General features: G+C 39.3%; 1 protein-coding gene across 1 annotated transcript; it reads left to right on the top strand.

The window, feature by feature from the left end:
* The first annotated feature begins 6,951 nt into the window (after positions 1–6,951).
* Positions 6,952–7,914, top strand: LOC121498097 (heterogeneous nuclear ribonucleoprotein A1-like). Its single transcript, XM_041768096.1, has one exon. The coding sequence runs from the start codon at positions 6,952–6,954 to the stop codon at positions 7,912–7,914; it is 963 nt and encodes a 320-aa protein (XP_041624030.1).
* Positions 7,915–12,266: the final 4,352 nt, after the last annotated feature.

Below are 12,266 nucleotides of genomic sequence, written 5' to 3'. Positions count from 1 at the left end.
ACTTGAAATCCTAGAATGATGATATTTGGGATATTTCCCTTTGTTGCTTCTTATATAACATCTAAGTGCTGAATAATAACTTTGACCTCCAAAAGTCACTTTTCCAAATTCGGTTAGTGTCCCTTGGATCCTTATTTGTACATTAAATTTTCAGAAAAAAAAATACTTTTTTCTTATTAAGACGTCATATTTCAGGAAGTATAATATTTGTACTCAATATCAATTACACGTCTGAGAATTTTATAATAATCTGTAGTCACAATTTTAAGCATAAATTTAATGTGAAGATTAGGTTTCCAGAAAAAACTATTTGAGAATAGCCTATTAGTAAACTTCTCTTTCAACTTCAGTCCAATTTATAATACCCCATATTTAGGGCAGCCCGGGTGGCTCAGCGGTTTAGCACCGCCTTTGGCCCAGGGCCTGATCCTGGAGACGAAGATCAAGTCCCATGTCGGTCACCCTGCATGGAACCTGCTTTTCCCTCTGCCTGTGTCTCTGCCTCTGTGTGAGTGTGTGTGTGTGTGTGTGTGTGTGTGTGTGTGTCTCATGAATAAATAACATCTTTAAAAAAAGAACCCCACAGTTACATCAAAATTTGACTAAGAAATGTGATCTGAATAAACCATCACTAGTTAATTTTTAAATTTTTTATTTATTTATTTATGATAGTCACAGAGAGAGAGAGCCAGAGACACAGGCGGAGGGAGAAGCAGGCTCCATGCACTGGGAGCCTGATGTGGGATTCGATCCAGGGTCTCCAGGATCGCGCCCTGGGCCAAAGGCAGGCGCCAAACCGCTGCGCCACCCAGGGATCCCCCACTAGTTAATTTTTAAAGAATGGCCTTAACATTTCTGCTTTAAGTACCATGGATATTTAAGGATATTAATATTAATAAAGATTAATATATTTTCATAATCATAAAGCCCAAGTCATTGTTAACTTGATAATTAAAATGTAGATGAAACATGACAGTATTTTTTTAAAAAAACAGCTTAGAATTTTAATAGTAGTTCCAATGTAGTAATTACTTCACTACAAAGGTAGAACAATATAAGATACACCAATATCTTCTTATTCTTAAAATGAAGTAAATTCAGAATTTGGAACTTTTAAAGACACCAGTAGATTTAGACAATACTGTCAATATTTTAATGTGCAAGTTACTTCAATGGGGTATAAATTTCCTTTTATGCATTTATTACTATGAAGAATTCATAGAATAAATGCTAACCACAATTTACTAGCATTCTATATTTCAAACATAAAACTGTTTAAATATACTTTGTCTTCTACAGTTAAAAGCTTATTTTACCTTTTATTTTTTTAAGATTTTATTTATTTATTAGAGAGAGAGAGAGAGAGAGAGAGAGAAAAGTGATGGGAAGAATGAATGAAAGAGAGAAACAGGTTCCTTGCTGATCAGGGAGCCTGATACAGAGCTCAATCCCAGGACCCTGGGAGCCAAAGGCAGACACAACTGACTGTGCTACCCAGGCTCCCCTTGTTTTACTTTTCATAACATATCCATATTTAACTGAAAACTTCACAATTATCAAGCTCTAATGTTGAAAACTACAATGATCTTTATGATTTCAGTCATGTTTTAATGTTTCATCCTCTTTATTTTTATGAAAATTGTTCAATTTGAAGATATTCCTAACATTAGAAAAATGTCATTCACAATGATCAGATGGCACTTAATTGAATCTTAAAACAATCCTTAATCATGGATTACATTATCATGGTTGTGATTATGAAAATGAAATACTATCCTCAAGGGAAAAATAAACAGTATAATGTCTGGAAAATTTGTTATCAGAGCTGTTAAAATAGCAGAGTATTTGTATATTATTGAAGTTAAACTGTTAAAAGCTCAAATTAGAGTGTGATAACTTTAAGATATTAAATGCAATGCCCATGGTAACCACAGGGCAGATAACTATAGAATCTGAATAGACCTGGGGTACCTAGGTAGCTCAGTCAGTTAAGCCCAGACCATGATTTCATGGGTGGTGGGATGGAGCCTGCATCAGGCATGGCGCTCAGCAGGGAGTCAGCTTGAAGGTTTTCTCCCTTTGCCCCTCCCCTCACTCATGTACACACTCTTTCTCTCTCTCTAAAATAAATCAGTCTTTTTTTAAAAAAAAAATCTGAATAGGGGCAGCTGGGTGGCTCAGTGATTGAGCATCTGCCTTTGGCTCAGGCCATGATCCCAGGGTCCTGGGATCTAGTCCTGAATCAGGCTCCCATAAGGGAGCCTGCTTCTCCCTCTGCCTGTGTCTCTGCCTCTCTCTCTCTCTCTCTCACTGTGTGCCTATCGGGGAATATAAATAATAGTGAAAGGGGATATAAGGGAAGGGAGAAGAAATGTGTGGGAAATATCAGAAAGGGAGACAGAACATAAAGACTCCTAACTCTGGGAAACAAACTAGGGGTGGTGGAAGGGGAGGAGGGCGGGGGGTAGGGGTGAATGGGTGACGGGCACTGAGGGGGGCACTTGACGGGATGAGCACTGGGTGTTATCTGTATGTTGGTAAATTGAACACCAATAAGAAATAAATTTATTATAAAAAAATAAAAATAAAAAATAAGCTCAGGATGCCTGGGTGGCTCAGTGGTTGAGTGTCTGCCTTTGGCTTAGGGCGTGATCCTGGACTCCCGGGATCAAGTCCCACATTGAGCCCCCTTTGAGGAGCCTGCTTCTCCCTCTCCCTATGCCTCTGCCTCTCATGAATAAATAAATAAAATCTTTTTAAAAAATAAATAATAAAATAAAAACAAGCTCCATTAAAAAAAGTATTCTTTTTCTCCCTCTCCCACTGTCTCTCCCCCTCCCATCTTACTCTCTGTAAAAGAGAGAGAGAGATACAGAGAGAGAGAGAGAATATGAAACAAAGAAACAAAGAATGGCATTATTGTTAAGATGTCAGTACAACACACACACACAAACAAAAGATGTCAGTACAACACAAAGTGATCTACAGGTTTAAAGTAATCCCTACCAAAATCCTAATGATGCTTTCTGCTGAAATAGAAAATTTCATTCTAAAATTCATATGGACTCTCAAGAGACTTCAAACAGACAAAACAGGGGCACCTGGGTGGTCTGCCTTAGGTTCAGGTAATGATCTCCAGGTCCTGGGATGCAGCCCCACATTGGGCTTCCTGCTCAGCAGGGAGTCTGCTTCTCTCTCTCTCTTTCTCTCTGCCCTGCCCCACTGCTTGTTCTCTCTCTCTCAAATAGATAAATAAAATATTTTTTGAAAGAAAGAGACAAACCAATTTTGAACAAGAACAAAGTTGGAGGACTCACACGTGCTAATTTCAAAACTTATTACAAAGCTGCAGTGATTGAAATAGTGTGGTATTGCCATAAAGACAAACATATAGACCAATGGAATAGAATAGAGATTCTGAAATAAGTCTTCATATATAAGGTCAAATGGTTTTCAACAAGGGTGTCAAGACCATTTGGTGGCAGAAAAGAGTCTTTCAACAAATGGTGCTAGTAAAACAGTATGCAAAGGAATGAAGTTATATCCTTACCTAACATTACATACATAAATGAACTCAAAATGGATCTATAATGGGCACCCTGGTGGCTCAGCCAAACACCTGCCTTTGGCTCGGGTCATGATCCCAGGGTCCTGGGATTGAGTCCTTTATTGGACTGCCTGCTCAGCAGGGAATCTTCTTCTCCCTCTGTCCTTCCCCTCTGCTCATGATCTCTCTCTCTCTCCCTCTCTCTCTCTCTCTCTCTTTTTCAAATAAATAAATAAAATCTTTTAAAAAATGGATCCATGATGTAAATATAAGACCTAAAATTATAAAATTTTTAGAATAAAACATAAGGGAAAAACTGCATAACACTGGGTTTGGCAGTGATTTCTTGGATATATTAAAGGCATAAACAATAAAAGAGGGCACCTGGGCAGCTCAGTCATTTAGGCAACTGCCTTTGGCTCAGGTTATGATTCCAGTGTCTTGGGATTGAGACTGCATTGGGCTCCCTACTCAGTGGAGGGGTCTGCTTCTCCCTCTCCTTCTGTCCCTCCCCCACTCATGCTCTTTTTTGCTTACGCTCTTTTTCTTAGATAAATAATCTTAAAAAATTAAATAACCAAATAAAAGACAAATTATACTTCATTAAAATTGAAAATATTTTCTATTAAAAGATACTGCAAGGATTTCCAGTTTTTAGTTGTGAATGTAAGGAGCTTGGAAATCACTGCTCCACCTTAAATAAAAAGATGAACAGACTGGAAAGTCAATTCTTTGGGATGTGTAAAAGATGGGAGGATGGGAGGATACAGAGCAAATCAGTGACCTCAAGATTAGAGAATTACGGGGGGATACAGAGAGTATAGCTTACTGGTATAGAGACTCAAGAGCAAAAACCACTGTGGTAATCAGTGCTGGAATAGGAAAATTTGAAGTGTAATTGATGAGTCACTGGAAGCTCAGTGTGGAGAAGTCTGACAGTTGCAAACTCCAGGGAAAAGCAGTCATGGAGGACTCCAACAAAATTATGAGATTTATCTCCCGGAACATGACCAGATTCCCACAGTAATTAACAGAGAAAAATCCCCTTATGCTTCTGGCAGTAGGAAGGCAAAAGGAACCATTTTGAAGTATCCAGAGCATTCTGTTCTTTAAAAAACCTTCCCTCAGGGAAAACTTCAGTGAGATGCTAACCTGTTGGGTTATTATCAGAGCTTATCTGTCCTACAGGAAGAAAAATACCCAACTCCAGCAGGCTCTAGTTTTCCATGAGGAAAAAGGAAAATATCCAACCCCAGTGCATTGTAGCTATTCCATTTTACCTAAAGGTTGGAGATGGTGAGAAAAGTTACATAGTTCACAACCCAGAAGCATATGCTCACTAAAATATTGAAACCTGATCATAGAAATATAGAATGTTTTCCCTCTCTGCACACCTCACCACCATATTATTGCAGGCCCATTTAGATCAGTTCCTTGTACCAGATACATCTGTTCAGCTATCAAAAAAAAGTACACGTGATACCAAAAGCCAAAAACAAAAACACAACTCCACATTTTGAAGAGACAGAGTGAACATCAGAACTCAACATGACAAGGATATTGTAATTTTCAGACCAAGAATTTACAACTATGAATAATATGGTAAGGGCTCAAATGAATAAAGTAGACAGACAGCATGTAAGAACAGGTGGGCAATGTAAACAGAGAAATGGAAATAATAGGAAAGAACCAAAAATAAAAGCTAGAGATAAAAAATATTATAACAGACAAATCAAAACCACAATGAGGGGTGCCTAGGTGGCACAGTTGGTTAAACATCTGACACTTGGTTTCTGTCAGGGTAGTGATCACAGGGTCATGGGATTAAGCCCTGTATTAGGCTCCTCACTGAGATTCTATGTCCCTTTTCCTCTGCTCCGACCCTCTACTCTATAAAATAAATAAATAAATAAATAAATAAATAAATAAATAAATAAACAAACAAACACACATACATACATACATACATACATACATACATACATACTTTTTTTGAAAAGCCATGATGAGAAGCCCCTGGGTGGCTTGGTTGGTTAAGTACCTGCCTTCAGCTCAGGTCATGATCTCAAGGTCCTGGGATTGAGCTCCAAATAGGGCTCCCTGCCCAGTGGGGAGTCTGCTTCTTCCTCTCCCTCTGCCTCTGCCTTTCTCCTCTGCTATGCTCTCTCCCTCTCTCTTTCAATTAATTAAATAAAATATTTTTTAAAACCATGATGCGATATCACTTCACACCTGTCAGAATGTCTAAAATTAACAACACAAGAAACAACAAATGTTGGCTATGATACAGAGAAAGGGGAACTCTCTTGCACTGTTGGTGGGAATGCAAACTTGGGCAGCCACTCTAGAAAATGGTATGGAGGTTCCTCAAAAAGTTAAAAATACAACTATCCTACTACCCAGCAATTGCACTACTAGTTATTTACTCAAAGGATTAAAAAATGCTGATTCGAAGGGACACATGTACCTCAATGTTTATAGCTGCATTATCAACAATAGCTGAACTATGGAAAGAGCCCAAATGTCTGTCAGCTGATAAATGGATAAAGAAGATGTGGTACACACACACACACACACACACACACACACACACACAGGAAATCAGTCATCAAAAGGAATAAAATCTTGCCATTTGCAGGGCAGCCCAGGTGGCTCAGTGGTTAAGCTTCTGCCTTCAGCCCAAGGCGTGATCTGAGTCCCAGGATCGAGTCCCACAGCAGGTTCCCTGCATGGAGCCTGCTTCTCCCTCTGCCTGTGTCTCTACCTTTCTCTCTGTGTCTTTCATAAATGAATTTAAAAACCTTTTTAAAAAAAGAGGTATACAGATGAGAAATAAATAAAACTCTCCCTACTTAGAGATGACACAGATGTGCACGTTAAAATCCCAAGGAATCAAAATAAATAAATAAATAAAAACTCCTAGAATAAGTGAGTTCAGCAACATCACAAAAAGCAAAAACATACAAAAAAGAAAACAAGATAAACATACAAAAAAATTAATTATTCCTACATACTAATAATGAAAATACAAACACCAAAATTAAATTTAAAATATAATATATTTACATTAGCTCAGAAAACATATTTAGATGTAAATGTAACAAAATATATACAGGACTTGTATTTGGAAAACTACACAACACTGATAAAAGAAATTGAAGAAATTCCAAATAACAGAGTAGAGATATACTCTATTCATGAATTGGATGACTCAACATATCATAAGGAAATGTTCATTTCCCACAAATTAATATAAAGACGACACAATTACTACCAAAATTCCAGCAAAATTAGAATGGCAAAGGAACTGCAATACCTAAGGCAACTTTAAAAAGGAAAAAGTACTTTCTGCCCCTGGACGCCGCTGAGTAAGCATCGTTAAAGTCTCCCCTCCCACCGCCGTCATGTCTAAGTCAGAGTCTCCCAAAGAGCCCGAGCAGCTGCGGAAGCTCTTCATCGGAGGTTTGAGCTTCGAAACGACCGATGAGAGTCTGAGGAGCCATTTTGAGCAATGGGGGACGCTTACAGACTGTGTGGTAATGAGAGACCCCAACACCAAGCGCTCCAGAGGCTTTGGGTTGGTCACGTCCGCCACCGTGGAGGAGGTGGACGCGGCCATGAACGCCTGGCCGCACAAGGTGGACGGAAGAGTCGTGGAACCAAAGAGGGCTGTCTCCCGAGAGGATTCTCAAAGACCCGGTGCCCACTTAACTGTGAAAAAGATTTTTCTCGGTGGCATTAAAGAAGACACTGAAGAACATCATCTAAGAGATTATTTTGAACAGTATGGGAAAATTGAAGTGATTGAGATCATGACTGACCGAGGCAGTGGCAAAAAGAGAGGTTTTGCTTTTGTGACCTTTGACGACCACGACTCTGTAGACAAGATTGTCATTCAAAAATACCATACTGTGAATGGCCACAACTGTGAAGTAAGGAAAGCCCTATCAAAGCAAGAGATGGCTAGTGCTTCATCCAGCCAAAGAGGCCGAAGTGGTTCTGGAAACTTTGGTGGTGGTCGTGGAGGTGGTTTTGGTGGGAATGACAACTTTGGTCGTGGAGGGAACTTCAGTGGTCGAGGTGGCTTCGGTGGCAGTCGAGGTGGTGGTGGATACGGTGGCAGTGGGGATGGCTATAACGGATTTGGTAACGACGGAAGCAACTTTGGAGGTGGGGGAAGCTATAACGATTTTGGCAATTACAACAATCAATCCTCAAATTTTGGACCCATGAAAGGAGGAAATTTTGGAGGCAGAAGCTCTGGCCCCTATGGTGGTGGAGGCCAATACTTTGCCAAACCACGAAACCAAGGTGGCTATGGCGGTTCCAGCAGCAGCAGCAGCTATGGCAGTGGCAGAAGGTTTTAATTACTGCCAGGAAACAAAGCTTAGCAGGAGAGGAGAGCCAGAGAAGTGACAGGGAAGCTACAGGTTACAACAGATTTGTGAACTCAGCCAAGCACAGTGGTGGCAGGGCCTAGCTGCTACAAAGAAGACATGTTTTAGACAATACTCATGTGTATGGGCAAAAAACTCGAGGACTGTATTTGTGACTAATTGTATAACAGGTTATTTTAGTTTCTGTTCTGTGGAAAGTGTAAAGCATTCCAACAAAGGGTTTTAATGTAGATTTTTTTTTTGCACCCATGCTGTTGATTGCTAAATGTAATAGTCTGATCATGACGCTGAATAAATGTGTCTTTTTTTAAAAAAAAAAAAAAAAGGAAAAAGTAGTGTACTCTAGAGTACTCAGTGTACTCTAGATTAAGATTTATTACAGAAATCAAGACTGTGTTATTGACAGATTAATAGACCTGTAGATCAATGCAACAAAATAAAGAATCTAAAAATAGACCCATGAAAATATGTCAAACTAACTGAATTTTGACAAAAATGCAAACACAAATGCAGAAAAGATAATAAGCAGTGCTGGAGCAACTGGACTTTGTTAGGCAAAGAACAAGCAGAAGTGGAAGAAGAAGAAGAGGAAAAAGAAGTAGAAAAAGAAGGAGGAGGAGAAGGAGAAAAGGTTTACAAAGAGCATTAGAAGAAAAAGGAAGAGGAGGGGAGAGGGGAAGAAGAAGAGGAAGGAGGAGGAAGAGAGAAGAAGGAGGAGAAGAAGTGAGGGAAGGGAAGGAGGAGGGAAGGGGGAGGAGCAGAAGACGGAGGAGAAGAAGAAGCAGGAGAAAGAGGAGGAGGAAGAAGAGAAGGAAGACTAGGAAGAGGAGGAGGAGGAGAAGAACAACAACAACAAAAACAAGAAAAAAAAGAACTTGCTTGACCTAAGTCTCACATCTTAAAATTAATCCAAAATGGATCATTTGAGGAGTAGGAGGTATACAGGCTTCCAGCCATGGAATGAATAAGTCACAAGATGAAAGGTACAAAATGTCAAAAATATAGTGGATCAAAATCTGAAAAAATAAAAAAACCCAAAATGGATCATGAACTTCAAAGAAAAACATAAAACTCTAAGACTTAAATATACATATAATCTTCAAGCTCTAAGGGAAGGCAAAGAATTCTTAGATATGATACCAAAAGCAATCTAGAAGAGGAATAATTGATAAACTGAACTTCATTAAAACTAAAAAATGTTTCCACACTTATGCGGAATATAAGAAACAGCACAGAGGATCACAGGGTAAGGGAAGGAAAACTGAATGGGAAGTAATCAGAGAGAGAAAAGCCACGAGAGACTCTTAACTATAGGAAGCAAACTAAGGGTTGCTGGAGGGGAGATATGTTAGGGGTGATAATATGTTGGGGGTGAGCTATAATTGGGTGATGGGCATCAAGGAGGGCACATGATGTGATGAGCACTGGGTATTATATGTAACTAAAGAATTACTGAACTATACATCTGAAACTAAGATGTTGGCTAATTGAATTTGAATTTAAAAATAAAAATAAATGAAAAAACTTAAGAAAACTTTTACTCTGTGAAATATCACATTTAAAGTATGAAAGAGGGCAGCCCCGGTGGCACAGTGGTTTAGTGCCACCTTCAGCCTGGGGCGTGATCCTGGAGACCCAGGATCGAGTCCCACGTCGGGCTCCCTACATGGAGCCTGCTTCTCCCTCTGCCCGTGTCTCTCTCTCTCTCTCTCTCTGTGTGTGTATGTGTGTGTCTCATGAATAAATGAGTAAAATCTCTAAAAAAAATACAGGAAGAAAACATTAAAAATAAATAAAGTATGAAAAGAAAAGCTACAAATTTTGGAGAAATTATTGCAAGCACATATCTGACATACAGCTTGTATCTAGAATATATAACAGACAAAACTCAATAGCAGAAAATCAAACAGCCCAATGACAACCTGGGCAAAGACATAAAGAGACATTTAACCAAAGGTACACAGAGGGCAAATAAATACATGGAAATATTTTCAACACCAGTAGCTATTGGGGAAATGTAAATTAAAACTACAATGCAGGGATCCCTGGGTGGCGCAGTGGTTTGGCGCCTGCCTTTGGCCCAGGGCGCGATCCTGGAGACCCGGGATCAAATCCCACGTCGGGCTCCTGGTGCATGGAGCCTGCTTCTCCCTCTGCCTATGTCTCTGCCTCTCTCTCTCTCTCTCTCTCTCTCTCTGTGTGACTATCATAAATAAAAAAAATTTAAAAAAATAAATAAATAAAACTACAATGCAGTATCATTACACATCTATCAGAATAGCTGAAATGAAAACTGTAACATTAGCTCCTCCACTGCTGCTGCCTCATTCTTCTACTGCTCCCTGGTATTGCTTCTACTGCTCCCTGGTATTGCTTGTGTTCTCAATTGGTGTGACCTGGTACCTCTCTGTTGGGAAGCAGCAACTGAGAGGATTCTGGCACTTGATATGGCTGATGAAAAGCCCAAGGAAGGAGTCAAGATTGAGAACAGCAAGCAGAGACGCCTGGGTGGCTCAGCGGTTGAGCGTCTACGTTTGGCTCAGGGCGTGATCCTGATCCGGGATCGAGTCCCACATCGAGCTTCCTGTGAGGAGCTTGCTTCTCCCTCTGCCTATATCTCTGCCTCTCTGTCTCGTATGAATAAATAAATAAAATCTTTTAAAAAGAGAAAGAGCAGCAAGCAGCAATCATATTAATTTGAAGGTGGTGGGGTAGGATGATTCTGTGCCTATTAATTAAGATTAATAGGCATACACCACTCAATGAACTATTGAAAGCATATTGTGAATGACAGAGTTTGTCAGTGAGATGGATCAGATTCCGATTTGATGGGCAGCCAATCAATGAAACAGACACACCTACACAGTTGGAAATGGAGGATGAAGATACAACTGATGTGGTCCAGTAGCAGACAGACAGGAGGGATCTATTAAAAAGGGAATCTGCTACTTTACTTCAGAACTCTCTTCCTCCAGACCAAGAAGCCATTCTCAATTAGAAAACTGCAGTTTGAGGGACGCCTGGGGTGGTTAAGCGGTTGAGCGTCTGCCTTTGGCTCAGGGCCTGATCCCAGAGTTCCGGATCAAGTTTCACATTGGGCTCCCTGCATGGAGCCTGCTTCTCCCTCTGCCCATGTCTCTGCCTTTCTCTGTGTGTCTCTCATGAATAAATAAATAAAATCTTTAAAAAAGAAAAAAGAAAAAGAAAACTGCAATTTGATTCCACTATATCCTGACTACTACAGTACAGTTTTCTCTAATTTTTCATTTTCCTCTCCCCATTCCTTTATTGTACACAAAGTAACTGTGTGTGGGCACAAACACATTGCCTTCTTTTAAAAAAAACCTAAATGGCCAATGATATGTCTTCATCAACATCAAATAAAGATGGGATAGGGAAAAATACTGGTTCTTTGAAAATACCCCCTTTCTCCATTAGTGGCACTCTCATTTGGCTCTTAACTTTATATTTTAGTAAGTTATTTTGCTCTCACTGTTTAACAAAAAAAGAACAATATAAAAATGCTTGCATATTTAGTTCAAATTGGAAAACTTTAATTTTTCTCTTTTATCATTGTAAAACTGAGGACAATTTTATAAAAATTTTTGTACATAGCTATTACGTGTTGGACAAAGTGTCTTTAAGTAGAGATAAATTACGCTAAAAGAAATGAATCCGAGGTAGCTTTTTCTTCAAGTCAAGTGCCTTGTTTAAATAAACTTCTTGTTTAAAATTTTAAAAAAGAGGGATGCCTGGGTGGCTCAGTGGTTGAGTGTTTGCTTTCGACTCAGGGAGTGATCCTGGAGGCCTGGAATCGAGTCCTATATGATGCTCCCTGCATGGAGCCTGCTTCTCCCTCTGCCTATGTCTCTGATTCTCTCTCTCTCTCTCTCTGTCTCTCTCTCTCTCTCTCTCTGTCTCTCATGAACAAACAAATAAAATCTTTTTAAAAATTAAACTAAAAAGGAAAGAAAAGAAAATTGTGACATTGAATGGAAGCAGAATGTAGAGAAAGTAGCTAACCCATACATGGCTAGTGGGAATGTAAAATGCTACAGCCACTCTGGAGAACAGTTTGGCAGATTTTTGTTTACTTTTTTTAGTTTGGCAGATTTTTAAAAAAGAAACATAGACATGTAAATGCACTTCTGAGCATTTATCCCAGAGAACATGAACATGAAAACATGTTCACACAAAAACCTTTACAAAAATGTTGTTAGTAATATTATTTATAGTATTCAAAAAACTGAAAACAACCCAGATGTTCTTCAATGGGAGAATAATAAAGCAAACATAATACAACCACATCATGGCATTGTTGG

The sequence above is a fragment of the Vulpes lagopus genome, chromosome 8 (assembly GCF_018345385.1).
Source record: "Vulpes lagopus strain Blue_001 chromosome 8, ASM1834538v1, whole genome shotgun sequence".
In the NCBI taxonomy this organism is placed as follows: domain Eukaryota; kingdom Metazoa; phylum Chordata; class Mammalia; order Carnivora; family Canidae; genus Vulpes; species Vulpes lagopus.
The sequence above is the reverse complement of the archived record's forward strand: the minus strand, read 5'-3'. Positions and strand labels throughout refer to the sequence as shown.